The 20,901-nt window shown below is 39.1% G+C and overlaps 1 protein-coding gene across 10 annotated transcripts in view; it reads left to right on the top strand.

Moving 5' to 3' along the window:
* Window positions 1-20,901, top strand: part of LOC148878611 (putative triglyceride lipase) — a 198,070-nt gene that overhangs the window by 77,917 nt on the left and 99,252 nt on the right. For all 10 annotated transcript variants that reach the window (XM_088957316.1, XM_088957290.1, XM_088957305.1 and 7 more), the window contains 4 exons: window positions 981-1,026; window positions 1,151-1,230; window positions 8,882-8,995; window positions 9,928-10,009. In XM_088957316.1, the coding sequence (XP_088813442.1) occupies window positions 981-1,026; window positions 1,151-1,230; window positions 8,882-8,995; window positions 9,928-10,009 (322 nt within the window). The remainder of the gene's footprint in view (window positions 1-980; window positions 1,027-1,150; window positions 1,231-8,881; window positions 8,996-9,927; window positions 10,010-20,901) is intronic.

Here is a 20,901-nt window from a genome sequence, read left to right as displayed (position 1 = left end):
AAGCACTACCCGACAAGAGAGGACCTCTCCCTCGGCTGCAAGGAACAGTGCCGCACTCTCCTCTCACATGGATCCCGGGAATTAAAACCATTTGCAAATAATTTGAAACCGTACATATATATATAAATATATTAATTTTGCAAAACAAAATTCCAACGATTGAAATCAACTGCCGGTAGTTTGGTTTCCATCAGAGAGAGTGCATTCCTGATCATTACCCTTTGTCCGACAAAGTGGCTGATTCTGTCACTATGATCACCCACTCAGATGAATTCTCAAACTGCCCCAACATACCCAGGTTTTGATCCCCGCTAAGGATCTCACTGATTGGCATATCAAAGGCAGCCTGATCCAACACCTAGTGAAGTGTCATAATCGAGTCTAGGGGTTAGGTGTAACTTTCAAGTTTTGCCCATCTATCTCCAAGGTCCAGGGCAATACTGGAAATCTGGTCCGGTTCAAGGATTCAAGTAATCCCATACTGCATGTGCCTCGGGTCTTAATCTGATGGCTGAGACAGGCCATCCCAACACTTGGTGGCACACCAGCATCAACCTTGGCAGGATAAATCTCCCCAGACTTATCCAACGACTGTGAACATTTAAAACTAACACGAGTCTCTATAAATGTCTAGTTTTAGAGTTTTACACAGAATTAAACCAAACAACATGAATCAAACATGCACTTTATTTATTTCCACTAAATAACAAAAGTACATCAAATCAGATTGAAGCTAAGGGCATACAAAAGCTGTCTAACATTGATTGCATAAAAGGGATGGCTTTTCAAGTCAATAATAATCACATCAAAGTTTTAGTGCTTTATCCTGTTGTGGTTTATGTAGATATCATTCTTGTAAGTTATATTTACATAGGAAGTTTTATATATGCCTGTTGGTGTGCAATTCAGAATTGTGAAATTAAAGTGTCGGCATCTATATTTCCTAGTCACTGGCTGATAGGAACTCATTGCTTTAATAGGTTAAATCCCGAGAGGATAGGTGGTGACTTCAAGCAAGAAGTTCAGGCAAGCCCAACAACATTAAGTTCAATGTTCACATTAAATACTATTTCTGGATCTTGTGAATGCTTAATATTGAATACTGTTCATTTCATTTTCATGATATAGTGGATTGTGCTGCTTGTTTCAGGTGCACAGTGGTTTCTTAAGTGCATATGATTCAGTGAGGAATAGGATTATGTCACTTATAAAGCTGTCAATTGGATTTCCGTAAGTCATGCTTCCATGTTAAATTCATCTTAAGCATAAACCTTAGATTCTAGTATTGAATGCAAGGAATGATGCATATGCACCCAGTTTTGGATATTGTGGAAGGGATTTGAGTTATCTACTGTATTTGGTTTCCACTACCTAAACTCTTCCGACTTTGTGTGTGGTTTTGTTTTTTTTTTCTTCAGTTTCTGTTAGCTTTTCTGCTGTGTTATTTGTTCTGGGTTTGCTTGTATGGCTTTGGCCTCTTCCTCTTTTCTTAATGAGTACCCTTTCTACCCCCCTCCCCCCCCCCCCCCCCCCCAAAAAAAAAAAAAAAAAAAAAAAAAACTCTTCCAACTTCCAACTTTAACACATTATTTACATATTTGAAATTGCTTTAATGCCTTACTTCTTGGATGAGAAACAGATGAAAGAAGCATTTTTTTCCTCAAAAAAATATCTATATGTTTCAAGTGTACTTAAATACTCTAGTACTGTATCCAAAGATCATTCTTTTATTTCTTTTGTTTGTTTCTCTATTTGTCCCTTTTTAGGATGTTCTCCTAATTGCATATTAGTTACATTAGGCATCCCATATATGTTGAATGTTTAATTTTCTCCCTTTAGGGGAACCTAGAGGTGCTGATTACTAGGTTTATGGATAGAAAAATTATTAGATTAGGCTTTTGGAGTGTAAGACCATGGTTTGAAATTTTGATATTTATAGACTATCAGGATGTATAGATGGGGAAATTTGGGGGATATTTCACCAATTTTGATAAGATATTTAGAAAACCTAAAGAAATCAAGGAAATTTTCTATGAACATGGAATTTGTTAAAACTTGATGGAATTGTCAGGAAAATTGTATAGATGGGGAAATTTGGGGGATATTTCACCAATTTTGATAAGATATTTAGAAAACCTAAAGAAATCAAGGAAATTTTCTAAGAACATGGAATTTGTTAAAACTTAATGGAATTGTCAGGAAAATTGTGATTTCGCATTTAAGGCTTAGAAAGCCATAGGAAACAACTGTATATATCAAAAAAGATATTATTAAAAGACTAAAACAGTATCTCTCTACTTCTCCCTTGTAGTCTTTTAGCCATCTCCTCTTCTCTACATATGTAACTCATTTTCCATCTTGACTTTTGTCTCTTTTGCTACTCTATGTTTTGATTAAATTGAGAATTACTCTTTTGTAGTTGAATGTATTTTTTTTTCATTTTCTTTTGTATTATGGTTATTTAGTAAGTTGATCAAATCAGAATCGTAAGCCAATCATCCAATAACCAAATCCTGTTTGCTCTTTTAGGAAAAAAATTTCACAAATTCGATGATTTTAACAGAATATTAGAAAGTTTTAAAGGTTTCTAAAATTTTAAATCTTAAATATAGTTTATTAATGAAATCTGAAATGCCAATATATTGTTAGTGTATTGGAGATGTTAGGAAAGAATTCTTGGAATATTTTGTATCACCCCTAGCGAAATATGAAGGTTTTGGGGATATTTTGCCAAATATTGTTGATATTCTGAACCAAGACTAATCCATGAGGCAATCCTAGAGAAGTAGTTATGGATTTTGGGAATAGAACACCAAGGACCAAACTCTTAGGGGGAGTGGTGGTAGAGAAATGTGCCTCATGCAATTTTGGATGGGACCCTTACGCTAGCGACTTTCTCATATGGTGTTAGTGCATGTATTAGAAACAATTAAAGAATGACATGCATCAGACTTAGTTTCTGGATATTCTTAAATGGATGTGGGGAATTGAAATCAGATTTTGGGAAGATTTTTGGTTCTCAGATGGAAATATTTGCATAATTTGCTTCCAGCTAAATGGAGTTTTTTCTTTTTTTTTTTATCAGCAAATAAGACTTTTATTAATTTTTTGTTGGTTAGTTATTATTTACTTATGAAGGGCATAGTAGTCATTTTACAAGACTGTAAGTCAAGGTATATATTGAATAGAACAGGATGATGGCTGAGTGCTTTTTTTCCTCCTCAAAAATTTCTTCCTTTCTTCTCTTATTCTCTTCTCTCTTTTACATATTTTTCAAGGTGTGGCTAGGTGAAGGGGGCGCCTTCTCACCTAGTTACCTAGGTGTCATCTAGGTGATGGATTTTTAGTAAAAAACATATATCCTAGGGTAGTTCTGTAGGTTCCATAACCATATTTCCTTAATAGTTATCCTTAATTTTCATAAGAAAAGTATAAACTTCATGTTGAAGTATGGAAAATCAACATATTCATGAGAAGGAAAGGAAGAAAGAAAAGAAAATTCAAAAAATATAGAGGGTGAGCCCCTACTTTTGTTATAGGAAAAGAAGAAAAGAAAAGGTGAAAGAAGAAAATGTGTTGATTTAAAAAAACTTTAAGTTCTTCCTTATTGATTCAGGATTTGAAGTTTTTGAGGGTTCAATACAGCAATTAGAAATGCCTATGTTGATTAAACCCTAACAAATAAGAAAATAATAAAAAGAAAACACACAAAATCAATATTTTAGTTTAATAATATCTATTTTAATAATCTAAAAAAATTAAGAATATAAAAGTATTTTATAACACAGCATACAAAACTGCTTGGCGGTTAGGCCCGGCATGCCTTCAAGTGCTTGCCTAGGGTGCCTTGACAACTATGCTCTTTTATTTACTACTCATCCTTTAGAATTTCTCAGAGAAAGTTCACACATTGTTATCAGATCCTACCCCTATGTCTCATGTTTGAATCATAGAAAGGGCTACCTACTACCAGAGTAAAAGCCTCCATGGAAAAGGGTACCTACCTCTGGAGTTAGAGCTGCCATGAAAAGGGCTACTTGTTGCTAGAGTGAGACTGTCAGTTTCTAAGAGTGAGAGCTGTTGAGACATTGGCTGTGGAGTGTGGTAGTATATTATGGTCCTAATGGTTAAATGGTTTGGCTTGATGCATTCCAACAGTCCTAGGGCTTTTGGTGTATTGGTTGGGTACATAAGACTTGGTATTGGTGTTTGGTTACTTTACCATTTACCCATTATGGGAGGCAATTGTTATTTCATTTTATTTGTGGATGATTTCTTGAGATGCACATGTCTATAATTGTTTGTAATAAAGATAAGGTTCCTCAACTTATCAAAGATTTTTATAGCATGGTTGAAACAAATTTTGAAAAGAAGCAGATAGTGCTGAAGAATATTTTGAGCAGAAGTTCACATTATACCTAAAGGAGAGGGGTGTTACACATCAATGTAGGAAGGTGAGATCCATCTTATGGATGGTCGAACCATGCCAGATGGTTGGGCGAAATTTCAAAAATTTCTTTCAGCCTTCCGGGAATCGCATTCCCAAGATTTAGAAAAATTGCATTTTTCAAGGATCGTTCTTGCACCGAAACCAAACCAGATTTAAACCAAAGTAAAGGGAGAAGTATACCTGATACGGATTCCACAAATGTAGCTCCCAAAGTGGTAGTTCACACCCAAATTGAATCCCAAAACCAGCCTCCATTGAAGATGGCGCAGCTTGGAATGAAGCCAGTTAAACAATGCAGTTTTCAACAAAACTGCAATCCAACTCTTTGGATCGAACAAGTGAGGTGAGCACGAATTATCTTTGATATTTTCTTGCAAAAAACAGAGACTAAACTGATCAAGATCAGTCACAAAAAGGGGAGATCGAATTAGGGTTTCTGGGCCAGCAAGAGTAGAGAGAGAGAACTCAAAGCAGAATGATCTGGAGCAGTTCGATCTCCTCTTCTCTTAAGCCTTAAGGAGCACCGCTCCTAATCAAATTAGGAGGTTCCTAATCCAAATCTTTATTTGGATCTGGACTCTATTAGTGGATAGGAGTTATCCTCTTATGACAATGGGTGCACCAAACCCATATTCAAACCCATGTTCGCCCATGTCACATGACTACTTAAGCTTAAATGTGACATCCTGATTAATCACATTAATCATGGGCCTTAGGCCCATTAAGCAAGTGGCTCACGTCCCAAGATAGTTGCTGGCCCATTTAGGTTCAATTTGTATGGCGTGGGATCCCAACAATGACCTTACATAAGCCCACATGGGTTTGGCCCAGCCTTTGAGAAAAGGCCTAGCCGAATTCACTGTCAAGTACAGTGAACCCTTGAGTCCATCAGTATGGGCTCTTAATGGGCCCAACATTTACAATTAAATGATCCTTAAGTCTAGCCATCCTATGAAGGTCCAAAGATAATGAGCTTAAGTAAGTTATAGCCCATCTGGTAAACAACCTCAATGGTCTCTTACACTTAACCTCTCAGTTCATAATGACCAAACACTGCCCGACAGGGAAGGACCTCTCCCCTGATTGCAAGGTGCAATGTTGCACTCTTTGCTCAGATGGGTCCTAGGAATTAAAACCTTTTGCAAACCATTTTCTTAAAACATAATATATATTATCATATAAATATATTTTTAAAAACAAGTCTCAAACACTGTTGAAATCGACTACCGACAGTTTTGGTTTCCTTCCGAGAGAGTGCAGTCTCGACCATTCACTTTGTCTGACAAATGGGCTGATTCTATCATTATGATCACCCACTCGAGTGAATTCTTAGATTGCCCCAATATACCCAGGTTTTGACCCCTAAAGAATCTCACTGATTGGCATATCAAAGATAGCCCAATCTGACACCCAGCGCAGTACCATAATCAAGTCCAAGGGTTATGTGTAAGTTTCTAGTTTTGCCCATCAGTCTCCAAGGTCTAGGGCATAATTGGAAATTGGTATGGGTTCAATGTTTCAAACAAGCACTCACTACATGTGCTTCGGGTCCAACCGTAGCAGCTGAGACAAACTATCCCAACTTCTTTAGTAGTACATTAGTGTCAGCCTTGGTAGGATAAACTCCCCAAGTCTATCTAACAGCTGAGAACATTCTAAATGAACACGAGTCTCATAAGTGTCTAGTTTAAGGGGTAACTACACAGAAACACACCAATCATAACATGGAATAATTATGTACTTTTATTCATTTATAATAAATGTATCTATACATCAATCTGAATGGAGCTAAGGGCATACACTGTCTAACAACTCCCACATGCACTTAGGTCCAATCTAGTACAAGCCCCAGTCTCATACTGTCCACGTGTTTCTCAAACACTTTTTGTGTCAGTGGCTTGGTCAATGGGTCTGCCACATTCTCCGTTGATGCTACCTTTTGAATCTGGATGCCCCCTCTACCAACAATCTCCCGAAGTACGTGATACTTCCTCTTGATGTGCTTTGATTTCGAGTGGGCTCTTGACTCCTTAGCCTGAGCAATGGTTCCATTGTTGTCGCACAACAGTGGAATGGGTGATGTGCTGGATGGAACAAATCCTAATTTGTGAATGAACTTCTTCGTCCACATTGCTTCCTTGGTAGTTTCACTTGCGGCAATGTACTCGACCTTGGTCGTGGAATCTGCTGTGAACCCTTGTTTGCTGTTTATCCAACTAACTGCACAGGATCCATCGTAAAGATGTAGCCAGATGTAGACTTTCTATCATTTGGGTCTGATTGGAAATCGACATCAATATGCCCGACCATCTATAGTGAACTACCATCAAAGACAAGACAATATACCTGATTGCAAGATGTAGCCAGATGTTGACTTTCTATCATTTGGGTCTGATTGGAAATCAACATCAATATACCTGACCATCTGTAGTGAACTACCATCAAAGACAAGACAACGGTTCAATGCTCCTGTCTTGGGTTTGATTGGTATCTACTTACCACACTCACAGCCTGAGCAATGTCTGGCCAAGTGCACAACATGGCATACATGATACTCCCTATGGTTGAGGCATAGGGAACCCCTCTCATGCCTTCAATATCCTTAGGGGTCTTGGGAGACATACCCTTGGAGAGAGTGACTCTGTGTTTGAAAGGGACAAATCCCTTCTTGGAGTTCTCCATGTTGTACCTGTTGACAATCTTGTCAATATAAGTAGATTGGGATAATCTTATTATCTGTTTCGATCTATCTCTATAGAGCCAAAGTCCCAAGATGTAGGAGGCTTCTCCAAGATCTTTCATGGAGAATTGCTGCGAAAGCCATACCTTCACCGTAGTCAACATTCCTACTCATTCCCAATGAGTAGAATGTCGTCTACATGCATAATCAGGAACGTAACCTTTTCTCCCACTGTTTTCCTGTAAACACAAGGTTCATCTGGATTCTGCTCAAAGTTAAACTGTTTGACCGTAGAGTCAAATCGGATGTTTCAACTTCTGAAAGCTTGCTTCAATTCATAAATTGATCTGTTTAGTTTGCACACCATATGTTCCTGACCAGATGCAATGAAGCCTTGCGGCTGCTGCATATAGATATCTTCAATAAGATCTCCATTCAGGAGCGTGGCTTTGACATCCATATGCCAAATCTCATAATCGTAGTGAGTTGCTATAGCTGACAGAATCCGAATGGATTTAAGCATGGCCACAGGCGAAAAGGTTTCCTCATAATCGACTCCTTCTTTCTGAGTGTACCCTTTCGCTACATTGATACCATTAAAAGTTCTTTTACACCTACTTTGATATTAAATGTTTATAGTAAGAGGATTCATATATATTTAGTTCTTCAATGAGTTTGTTGCTTGTTTAGGATTTTTTTTTTCTAGTTGTTCATACTTACTATTGTATTAGAAAACTTAACACACCGGTCTTTGTCCACAAACACCTTCAATGATGGTCATGTCATCAATTCTCCTCAAATTAAAAGGAAGCAATCTTATGGAGGATTACACCTTTTGAGACCTTATGAGGAATTTGGAATGGAAGGAATTGACAAATCTTCAGAAATACTTATAAGCCTTCAACAGGAATGTGAAAGAATATCAAGTTATCCATTATGGATTGATCTCTTGAACACAGATTCCAAGGAGATGGCAATGATTAACCATAACAAGTGTATCTTTCAAGAAGAGTGCCTTTCCTCAACTTGTTTGGGCATTGGAGGCTTTTGTTTCAATTTTAAATGTTCCTACAGAGTTTAGAGGCATTCAGTAAAATATTTTTGGTAGGGTTTTACTTTATTTTTATGAATAACTGAAAATCCCAAGAGGGAAATACCTCATGCCAAACCCCACTACACTACAGTCTACAAAGCCACTAAAGTTTGTAGTACTGAAAGAAGGTAGTTGGCATTCAAGTTAGACTATCTGAGTTGGGTTTTTCTTTTATTTTTCTTTTAAATTGTTTCTACTATTCAATATAGAATCTCTTCATTTTCATATTACAAATTTGTTGAATTTTTTATTCCGAACTTGGTGGTCTTCTTTCATATTCTTCTTATTTTGCTCCCTAAAATTTCAACTTGTTTGTTTGCTTTTTTTTTTTTTTTTTTTTCTATCTGAAGCCTGATGCATGTTATAGAATCAAGTAGGCGTCCAGTACTGGTTATAACATTTTTGCATAATATATTATGTCTAAAAGTTGTTCATTTAAAGTATTAATGTATTTACTACTAATAAAATACTCTAAATATGAAAGCAGAACATAATCAATGTCTTTGTTTAAAATTCTAACAAAATAAAAGCATATAAAAATTTGTTTGATTTGTAAATGTTGCATCAGAAACTGGTATCAAAATCAGTGTCTTTTCAAATCCTGAAATGTACCAATTTATTTTGTTGATGATTCTCAAATAAATATGTATGATGGCAGGGATGATGATTCAGAAGTGGTGTCCAAATGGCATATCTTTGTAACTGGTCATAGTTTAGGTGGTGCATTAGCTACCCTCCTTGCTCTTGAGCTTTCATCAAGTCAACTAGCAAAGTGAGTTTTATCTATTTATTACTGCATACAGTATATGCATTCTCAGTGATCAAGTAAAGATATGATTCAACTATTTTTTCCTATGGCTGGTTATTATAAGTTTTTCATGCTGGCTATTTGCTGATAGATATATATCAGATATTTGATTATAATTTCATCCCATCTGTGCTCTCTCCTATCTTAATAAAAATCTTTCCATTTTTTTTTCAAATAATATTTCAATTGTTATAGTCAATGGACATGCTTCTGGATAGAGCAGAATGGCAGATTAAAAGATCAGGTAATAAGATATCACGTTTGAAAGAAGAGTTACAATCAGAGAAAATAAATCCACAACACAGAATTCCCTTAAAGAAACTGAAACCCACCGCAATGACTATTTTTTTCCTTGAGAGGCCAAATCTTTAAGAGGGCAAGAGGACAGATTGTCATTTGCATGTATCGAAAGACAAAACTGAGTAGAGTTGTTTATTATATATATGCTCCCTGTCAATTAGAGCATAGATGTCATGCTCAACTTTGCTAAGGTTCTAGCTTTGACTTCAGGATTCCCTTTGTTAGAGCATTTTCTGTTGGCATTTGTTTTTCAAGAATGGTAAACATGATTCTTGAGAAGATTCTCATTCTCTAATGAAGTGTTTGTGCACCTTAATAGATGATCCTATCATATGCTGATTGAAGATTCAGTTCTTAGACAAGAATCAGGTGGTCATACAATTGGATGGATAATGTTAATCTAAATTCTCAATTACATATTTCTTATATAACTTAACCAAAATCCTATTGTTGATATGCTTATGTAATAAGTATGTTCGTGTTGCATAACACAATTTTATGATTTATCATGGAAATTAGAAAGCAATGGCCATACATATGGTTTATATTTTTCTTAGGGTGTCAATAAAGTTTTATGTTTCTTTGGACTGTATTAGGCGTGGAGCAGTTTCTGTTACTATGTATAACTTTGGATCTCCTAGAGTTGGGAACAGAAGATTTGCAGAAGTTTATAATGAGGTAATTGATAAATGCACTCATACTTCACAAGTTGTATTACTAAGATGATGCATATGGCAGGGCTTTCTTTCTCACCCATGTTGGCAGCCTTGATTAGATAAACTAGAATACTTTTTATGCAATCCAACTGCAAATGATTATTTGTTTGGAAAATTGTCTGAACTTTATGTTTTTTATCCATTCTTAGATGTGTGCAAAGTGCACTTTATTACTCCTTGATGCCTTCGTTTTCAAGGCACCAAGGTGAGGCTAGGCGACATGGGGTGCCTTGTTGCCTAGTTGCCTAGGCGATGTATTTTTTTTTAAATAAAAATCACATATCCAAGGTGGAAGAAGAAGATGTGGAAGAAGAAATGTGTTGATTAGACAAAATTTTAAGTTCTTCCCTTACTTGTTGGTTCAGATTTTGAAGTCATTGAGGGTTCACTACAGCAGTTAGCAATGTTTGTGTTGATTAAACCCTAACAAATAAGAAAATAATATAAAGAAATTAGTTTATAAACCCAAAAAATGATTTTTTTTCTTTAATAATGTATATTTTATAATTATAATCTCAAAAAATAACAATATAAAAGTATTTTATTAGATAGTATGCAAAACTGCTTGGTGACTAAGCGAGGCGAGCCTCCAAGAGCGCCTTGTCGCCTAAGCGTCACCTTGGCAACTATGCTTGATGCTTCAAGAGGAAGCTGGAGTGCACTTTTTTTTGATAATTTTAGTGATTATATATATAAATGTATATTATTTTATATTAAATATACAAATTTTAAGTTTCATTTTAACATATAAATAAATATTTATGAATTGAAATGTGTCAACACTTCAGTCAATTCAAGGATTTTTATGAATTGAAGCTAGAGTGCACTTGACATTATTATTATTATTATGTGTTAAAAGGATTTTTTTTACTGTTTTATTGTTCTATCTCTTTGCTCGAATTCCTCGTGTTAAAGTGTTATTATCAGTCAGAAGATATATAGAATATGCTGCAGAAATCATTTGTTGCCTAAATATAGAAGGGGGAATTTGACAAACTTTTTATTCCTTGTTGAAACTGAAGAGAGGAGAGGAGACGTGTGTTTCGGCAATGAGAGTTCTGAGAAGAGTTTTCGAATAGTCTCTATCTCAGCCCTCTAACACTGTTTTATTAGATATATTTGACTAATTACAAGGAGGCCCTTAGTTGGGCAAGAACTTACAAAGAACTTAAAAATAACTTAATATTGACAGGATGGGCCCAAAATAACAAGAAGAATAAACAACCTATGGGCCATTCGGCCCATCTTCTCTACACTCCCCCTCAAGCTGAGCATAGATGTCAATCATGCCAAGCTTGCTGGTATCATGTTGAAGTTTTGCCTTGGGAATGCCTTTGGTAAGAAAATCTGCCAACTGTCCTTCAAATGTGATGAAAGGAAGACACACTTCACCCGAAGAGACCCTTTCCCTAATGAAGTGTCGATCAACTTCAATATGCTTGGTTCTATCATGTTGCACTGGGTTGTGAGCAATGTTGATGGCAGCCTGATTATCACAGTACAACATCATTGGCTTGTCATATTCAACTCCAAGTTCTTCCATCAAAGATTTTAGCCATAATAATTCAGAAACCCCATGTGCCATGGCCCTGTATTCAGATTCAACAGAAGACCGAGCAACAACCGATTGTTTCTTGCTTCTCCAAGAAACAACATTACCAGCTACTAAGCTGCAATACCCAGAGGTAGATCTTCTGTCATCAATGTTCCCGGCCCAGTCAGCATTGGTGTAAGCTTCAAGTTTCATATGACCATGCTTGGCAAACAGAATACCCTTTCCTGGGGAGCCCTTCAAAAAACATAGGATTCTCTCTGCAGCTGCCAAATGAGTGTCTCGAGGAGCATGCATGAATTGGCTAATGCAACTGACTGCATATGCAATATCTGGCCGAGTCATGCATAGATACAAAAGTTTCCCAAGAAGTCTCTGAAAGATTCCTTTGTCTTCTTACAATGTCCCTTCTGAGGCTGAGAGTTTATGACTCATATCAATAGGAGTAGCAGCTGGTCTAGCACCCATCTTTCCAGTTTCAGAGAGCAAGTCAAGAACATACTTTCTTTGGGAGATAAGAATCCCATCCTTGGATCGAGCCACTTCTATGCCAAGAAAGTATCTCAATTCCCCTAAATCTTTAATCTCAAACTCTGTATGAGAAAAGATTTTAGATCTTGAATTCCTGAGGCATCATTACTTGTCACTACAATATCATCTACATACACAATGAGGTATACTGCCAGAGGTCCACTCCTCTTCACAAAAAGAGTATGATCGGACTGTGTCTGCACATAACCAAAGTTAACAAGTGCTGTTCTAAATCTCTCAAACCATGCTCTAGGGGACTGTTTTAGTCCATAAAGAGATTTCTTCAGCCTGCATACCTTACCTTTTATATCAGTTCCATACATCCCTGGAGGAAGAGACATGTAAACCTCCTCATGTAATTCACCATTCAGAAATGCATTCTTCACATCCAATTGATAAAGGGGCCAGTCAAAGTGAGCAGCGAAAGATAGAAGAACCCTCACAGATGTCATCTTGGCAACAGGTGCAAAAGTCTCTAAATAATCAATCCCATATGTTTGTGTATAGCCTTTTGCAACCAGCCTGGCCTTATACCTTTCAATGGTGCCATCAGCTCTGTATTTGATAGTAAAGACCCACTTGCAACCAACAGGATCCTTCCTTCAGGCAAATCCACCACTTCCCATGTGTCATTCTTGTGTAGGGCATCTATTTCAGATTTCATAGCATCCCTCCATTCTGGAATTTTAAGAGTTTCTGACACAAACCTGGGAATAGGATGAGAAGCAACAGAAGAGAGATAGGCAAAATATGAAGGTGAAAGCAAACTGTAAGAAAGTTGCTTGGAAATGCAGTGTGCAGTGCACTTCCGTTTTCCTTTTCTAACAGCAATGGGAATATCAAGGTCAGGGAAGGATGAATCCGAAGGTGCTGAACCAGTACCTGTTGTCTCTTCTGTGACTGGAAGTGTAGGAGGCTCATGTGTTGTAGGAGAAACAACCTGCACATTTCTGGATCTTTTCCTTTGATACACCTTGGGATTGAGGGCAGGACGAGGAGGTAGGGTACTGGGACAAGGAGAATGGAACGACTGATCCAACCTTGATTCATTTGAGGGAGAGGCAGACACATAAAGGGACTCAACAGGGACAGGAAGAGGAAGAGCAAACACCTGTGTCAAATTCTCCCCCTGTGGACAATGTCCTTCTGGAGAGGAACCATAAAAAGGGGAAGACTCATCAAAGGTGACATCCATTGAGACATACCGATTGCCAGACTTTGGATCAAAACAGCAATAACCCTTCTGTTTGGGGGAATAACCAAGGAAGATACACTTTTGGGCTTTGGGTTCAAATTTATGCCTTTGGACACTTGGAGCATATTCATAACAGGTGCAGCCAAAGACACGAATAGGAACAGGAAAAAGGTCTTTGTCCGGATGTAGAAGAGTGAAGGGAGACTTAAGCCCCAAAACCCTGGATGGCATGCGGTTTATAAGATAGGTAGCAGTAAGTACAGCATCACCCCAAAACCTTGTAGGAACATGTAAGGCAAATAAGATATTTTTTGCAACCTCAACAATATGCCTGTTTTTCCTCTCAGCAACCCCATTCTGTTCTGGGGTCCTAGCACATGAGCTTTGATGAATAACCCTCATGTCAGAAAGATAGCAGGATAGGTTTTTCTCAAAGTATTCTTTTGCATTGTCCGATTTGAAGATTTTAATCCTGGTATCAAATTGGTTTAGAACAAATTCATGGAATTGTTTTACAAGCCTTGGAACTTCATCATGGGATTTCATCAGGAATATCCAAGTGAATCGTGTAAAGTCATCAATAAACAAGATAAAATATTTGTAGCCACCCATGGAGGGTAAGTGGTAAGGCCCCCACACATCAGAATGCACAATATTAAAAGGAACAGAAGATCTTTTATTTCTCAAAGGATACTTGCTTCTACAGTGCTTTGACAATTCACAAGACTCACAATGAAGACTGGGCAGACTAATTCCCTTAAACAGTTTAGGGAATAGATGACTCAAAGCCAAAAAAGACAGATGACCAAAACGACAATGACACAACATAATCTGACTAACAGACTCTGAAGAGACAGATCCAAGAGAAACATTCCCAAGATGATCAGTGCATTGTCCCGGAGTATCAAGCAGGTATATTCCGTTCGCCTCATGGCCACTCCCAATCACCTTCTGAGACTTCAGATCCTGAAAAACACAGTTGGAAGGAAAAAATGTTACACAACAGTTTAGTGACTTGGTTAAACTGCTCACAGACAACAAATTTGTATTCAATTTAGGTACATGAAGGGCAGAAGGGAGGTACAAGGAATCCGTAGCCTTGGCCCATAGGTAGTGTTGACTGATTTGTGGCTGCATTGAGTTCACAAGCCACCCAATGACAGTGTAATTTTCTTGTATCCACTTCTCGTAGGATGGATCATTTTCTGGGGGAGCCTTCTTACTCCCAGAAATGAACCCCCACTTTCCTCTACTGCAAACATGATTATTTACTGATTGTGACCATGCCAGATAATTAATTCCCTCTAGTTTAACTGTGGTCACTGTCAATAAGGAATCACTTGGAGTCCCCTGACCCAGTCCATATTCAACACCACTTTTGTTTTCAAACTCTGAGGAGTACATCATGTAAACACTCCAAATATGATTTCAGATGACTTCTACAAGTATGCTGGATAAGAACAAGCAATAACTAAGTTCAACCGACCAGAAGGCGACAACACGCTGAGTTCAGCCGACCACAAGGAGGCAACACACTGAGTTCAGGCTTCAAGAAGTAATCAGAAACTCCTAGGCACTGTGCACACAACCGAAGTACCTTTTCAAGGTTGTACACTCAGCCAAGAAGAGTAAGTACCAATCGGTATTGCTGAATAGGCCTTTTCACAAACACAGTGTGGGCAATAGAGACAACCCCACTGTCAAGGAAGAGAAAAGACCCCAAAAACAGTTCGTACAGCCCTCTAAAACAACCGAACAAGAGTAACAATACACAGCTTTGTTACAAGGATGTTTCGGCAGGTTTTAACAGTCCAAGAAGAAGAGAAAAAACAGCCCAGAAATTTCTGGGTTAAACCAGATTTAATGCAGTTGAAGGTAGTACAAAACAGCTAGGATTTTCGGACACTTCAACAGTCCAAACATAGTCGAAGGTAATGCAAAACAGAACCAGAAAACTAAGCACAACTTACAATTCGAGCTTCAACAGTCTAAACACAATCGAGCTTCAAAAACAGAACCGAGTTGTTCCCCTTCCCTTTTCTTCTTCTTCTTCTCTGATTCTTCCTTGTCACCGAACCCCTTCTCCAAGAGATTCTAGTCTTGGGCTCGTCCAATGACCTCCAAGAATTAGGCAGTACGTGACTAAGCCTCCAGACCTAGGTCGCTCAAGTTCAGATATGCTCAGATACCATGTTGAAACTGAAGAGTGGAGAGGAGACTTGTGTGTTTCGGCAATGAGAGATCTGAGAAGAGTTTTCGAACAGTCTCTATCTCAGCCCTCTAACACTGTTTTATTAGATATATTTGAGTAATTACAAGGAGGCCCTTAGTTGGGCAAGAATTTACAAAGAACTTAAAAATAACTTAATATTGACAAGATGGGTCCAAAATAACAAGAAGAATAAACAACCTATGGGCGATTCGGCCCATCTTCTCTACACTTCTAAACCCTTTTGAATTTTTATTCTATTCCCTCTCTCTCTCTCTCTCTCTCTCTCTCTGCGTTGTCTCACACGCATACGCAGACATAGACCTTTTATTTGGTTCTTCTACTCTTCCGTTTAAATCACTTTTAAATTTCTTTATTTCTTTTCCTTTCCATCTTTAAGGTATTCTTCATATTCTTTGAACATGCATTTTCCTTTCTTCTCCAAACCCCATCTCTTATGCATTGCCATGCCAGATTGCTAGTTCTAATATAAACCTTCCATTGCTAATTCAACAATTACTGTTACACAATATCATAGAGCCTCTCTTAACTTTACTTGAGGTTGTGTTATTGAAGTCATATATAATAGTCAAGAACAAGAACTGGTAAGATATTTTCAAGTGTTTAAAATATCAAGAGAACAATGAAAACTTGAACCAACAAAAATGAAAAATCTTCGGAAAAGATTCTGATGGTAGGAATTTTAGTAATTTCATAAGCTCTTGCTTGAAACTGCTCTTGTTAGTTAGGCTTTAGACTCTTTACATTGGGGAAAGATGAGTGGAGCTATTAGAGCTAATGATTTTTAATTTCTTGTCTAATCGTTTAGCATGCTGCCTAGTAATCTTAGGCTTGTCTTATAGTGACCTGAGCTCACGACCTAATTTTGGTTTTTTGATTGACCAATGTTTTTTTAATATATATAGGGCGATAGAAAATAACAAGGGAAAAGACCCTTGTGCCCCTGAGTACAATAACAGACATAACAGAAATAAAAAACGAAATAAAAAACACTTTAATAGGAATATTAAGATCATTGGGGACATGTGAATCAACTTTTAAAGGAGCAATGGGAGCAAGTGTACATGGCTGATGAGACGGATCTGCCTCGGGTGAATTCGATGATGTTGGTTGCATAGTGTCCGGCTCCACGGCTCTTGAACTCTGCTGGCTCTTACGACGACGATGGAAAACCCGGAACGGAGGAGGATCGGGTAAAGGAGGTAGTTGAATTTGAGTCGTCGCCTATTTCTCCTCAACCCTACTCTACCCCTGAGGAGAAACCGAGAAGAACGGTTGACTCTCAAAGAATGAGACATCAATGAAACATAGTACTTGCGGGCAATGGGATCATAGCAACAATACCCCTTTTGAGATGAGGGGTAACCAAGAAAAACACAAGGAATAGCCCGAGGGTCAAGTTTACCACGATTAGGTGAGTGGTTGTGGACAAAACAACGACACCCAAAAACGCGCATCGGAATGGTGGACAGCGGGGCTGTAGGGAACAGGAGCTGATGTGGGGCCTTATACTCTAGTAGCCGAGAAAGCATGCGATTGATGATATATGTCGCACACAATACTGTATCCATCCAGAACTGTTTTGGCACATTCATATGAATCAGCAAGCCACGAGCAACTTCGAGTAGATGACGATTTTTTCGTTCAGCCACACCATTTTGTTGGGGTGTCTGTTAGACAGTTTTTGTATGCCCTTAGCTTCAATCTGATTTGATGTACTTTTGTTATTTAGTGGAAATAAATAAAGTGCATGTTTGATTCATGTTGTTTGGTTTAATTCTGTGTAAAACCCTAAAACTGGACATTTATAGAGACTCGTGTTAGTTTTAAATGTTCACAGCCGTTGGATAAGTCTGGGGAGATTTATCCTGCCAAGGCTGATACTGGTGTGCCACCAAGTGTTGGGATGGCCTGTCTCAGCCACCAGGGTAAGACCCGAGGCACATGCAGTGTGGGATTACGTGAATCCTTGAACCGGACCAGATTTCCAGTATTGTCCTGGACCTTGGAGATAGATGGGCAAAACTTGAAAGTTACACCTGACCCCTAGACTCGATTATGACATTTCACTAGGTGTTGGATCAGGCTGCCTTTGATATGCCAATCAGTGAGATCCTTAGCGGGGATCAAAACCTGGGTATGTTGGGGCAGTTTGAGAATTCATCTAAGTGGGTGATCATAGTGACAGAATCAGCCACTTTGTCGGACAAAGGGTAATGATCGGGAATGCACTCTCTCTGATGGAAACCAAACTACCGGCAGTTGATTTCATTCGTTGGAATTTTGTTTTGCAAAATTAATATATTTATATATATATGTACGGTTTCAAATTGTTTGCAAATGGTTTTAATTCCCAGGATCCATGTGAGAGGAGAGTGCGGCACTGTTCCTTGCAGCCGAGGGAGAGGTCCTCTCTTGTCGGGCAGTGCTTGATCATTAAGGGCTGAGAGGTTAAGTGTAAGACCATTGAGGATAATACCTGATGGGCTAATCTTGCACCTGCCCACAGTCCCTGGGTTTTTAGAAGATGGCTTGGCCCAGGGACCATTTAATGTAAGTGTTGGGCCCATAGGGTCCATATGATGGACTCAAGGGGTTCATTGAGTTTTTCAGTGAATTTGGCTGGGCCTTGTATTAAAGGCTGGGCCGAACCCATGTGGCTGGTGTGTAGATCAATGCTTCGGTCCCACGCCATACAAAGAAGCCCAACTGGGCAGCAGATTGGTTGAAAGAATGGTAGGATCCATCTAATGGACGCCATAAAGGTTGCGGAATGGGTGGGCGAATTTCAAAAATTTCCTACCTTCTCCCAACTGGGAATCATATTCCCTAAATTCAGAATACAATATTCAAGGATCCTATTTGAACCATAATCAAACCAGATCTGTACTAAAAGATAACTGGGAGGAATATACCTGATCCGGAGAAGCAGTATCTCCCAAAGTTGGTGTTCACGCCCAACGAATGCTCCAAGATCCGTTCCTGCTGAATATGACACAGCTGTGAATGGAACAGAACCGGCAGGGTGCGTCCTACACACTGGATCCTTCTCAAGAATCCTCTGGAAGTCCTAAACACTGAATCTTTTTCAGTCTTTCTTGCAAGACTGATGTCAAGAACAGATTTCTTGACTTTCTTTTCTGCAAAGATCTATTCTTGCAATGGCAGATGGCGGCGGCAGGAGGAGATTTCCAAAACGAAAAAGGCTGAACTACTTTTTCTGTTTTTCTGGAGAGTATGAATCAGATCTGATCTGAAATCGCAGGAGATATCCTATACCTCTTCAAGGTGGTTCGAAATCTCCTCCTTTCTTCTTGATTAAGAAACCTCCTTGTTAGGAGTTATCCCAATCCAAATCAGTATTTGGATAGGGGATAATCTTAATCCTTTTCTGCAGATAGAGTTAGCTTACTCCTGATCTTATCAAGAGGTTACCAGATTCAAATCTAATTTGAATTTGGTCTCTAAGAGTGGATAAGGCTAAAGGCCCAATCCTTTTACTAACTTTAATCTCAAATTCGCCCCATGGATGGGTGATCATATCAGCCCACCTCGAAATGGGCTTTTGGCCCATTAAGTGTTCAGTGTCTAATTACTTTCCAATCTGCTGCCCAGTTGGGCTTCTTTGTATGGCGTGGGACCCAAGCATTGATCTACACACCAGCCACATGGGTTCGGCCCAGCCTCTAATACAAGTTCCAGCTGAATTCACTGAAAAACTCAATGAACCCCTTGAGTCCATCATATGGACCCTATGGGCCCAACACTTACATTAAGTGGTCCCTGGGCCAAGCCATCTTATAAAAACCCAGGGACTGTGGGCAGGTGCAAGATTAGCCCATCAGGTATTATCCTCAATGGTCTTACACTTAACCTCTCAGCCCTTAATGATCAAGCACTGCCCGACAAGAGAGGACCTCTCCCTCGGCTGCAAGGAACAGTGCCGCACTCTCCTCTCACATGGATCCCGGGAATTAAAACCATTTGCAAACAATTCGAAACCGTACATATCTATATAAATATATTAATTTTGCAAAACAAAATTCCAACGATTGAAATCAACTGTCGGCAGTTTGGTTTCCATCAGAGAGAGTGCATTCCCGATCATTACCCTTTGTCCGACAAAGTGGCTGATTCTGTCACTATGATCACCCACTCAGATGAATTTTCAAACTGCCCCAACATACCCAGGTTTTGATCCCCGCCAAGGATCTCACTGATTGGCATATCAAAGGCAGCCTGATCCAACACCTAGTGAAATGTCATAATCGAGTCTAGGGGTCAGGTGTAACTTTCCAGTTTTGCCCATCTATCTCCAAGGTCCAGGGCAATACTGGAAATCTGTTCCTGTTCAAGGATTCAAGTAATCCCATACTGCATATGCCTCGGGTCTTACCCTGATGGCTGAGACAGGCCATCCCAACACTTGGTGGCACACTAGTATCAGCCTTGGCAGGATAAATCTCCCCAGACTTATCCAACGGCTGTGAACATTTAAAACTAACATGAGTCTCTATAAATGTCCAGTTTTAGGGTTTTACACAGAATTAAACCAAACAACATGAATCAAACAAGCAATTTATTTATTTCCACTAAATAACAAAAGTACATCAAATCAGATTGAAGCTAAGGGCATACAAAACTGTCTAACAGCTCCCACTTGCACTTAGGCCCAATCTTGTACAAGCCGGAGTCCCATACTTTCCACGTGTTTCTCAAACACCTTCTGTGTCAGTGGCTTAGTCAATGGGTCTGCCACATTATCCGCTGATGCTACCTTCTGAATCAGGACGTCCCCTCTACCAACGATCTCCCGCAGTACATGGTACTTTCTCTCGATGTGCTTCGACTTCGAGTGAGCCCGAGGCTCTTTAGCCTGGGCGATCGCTCCATTGTTGTCACACAACAACGGGATGGGAGATGTGCTGGATGGAATCGCTCCCAATTCGTGTATGAACTTTTTCGTCCACACGGCTTCCTTGGCAGCTTCACTTGCGGCAATGTACTCGGCCTCGGTTGTGGAGTCTGCAGTGGACCCCTGTTTGCTGTTTTTCCAGCAAACAGCACACGATCCTATCGTGAAAACATACCCAGATGTAGACTTTCTATCATCTGGATCCGACTGGAAATCGGCATCGGTATACCCTAGAACTTGCAGTGAACTACCATCGAATACCAGACAAAACTCTTTTGTCCTTCGAAGGTATTTGAGTATGTTCTTCACAGCAGTCCAATGCTCCTGCCCTAGGTTTGCCTGGAATCTGCTTACCACACTCACCGCCTGAGCAATGTCAGGGCGAGTGCACAGCATGGCATACATGATGCTCCCTACGGCTGAGGCATAGG

The sequence above is a fragment of the Nelumbo lutea genome, chromosome 1 (genome assembly GCF_056320005.1).
Source record: "Nelumbo lutea isolate HS-2025 chromosome 1, American lotus-T2T, whole genome shotgun sequence".
Lineage (NCBI taxonomy): Eukaryota > Viridiplantae > Streptophyta > Magnoliopsida > Proteales > Nelumbonaceae > Nelumbo > Nelumbo lutea.
The sequence above is the reverse complement of the archived record's forward strand: the minus strand, read 5'-3'. Positions and strand labels throughout refer to the sequence as shown.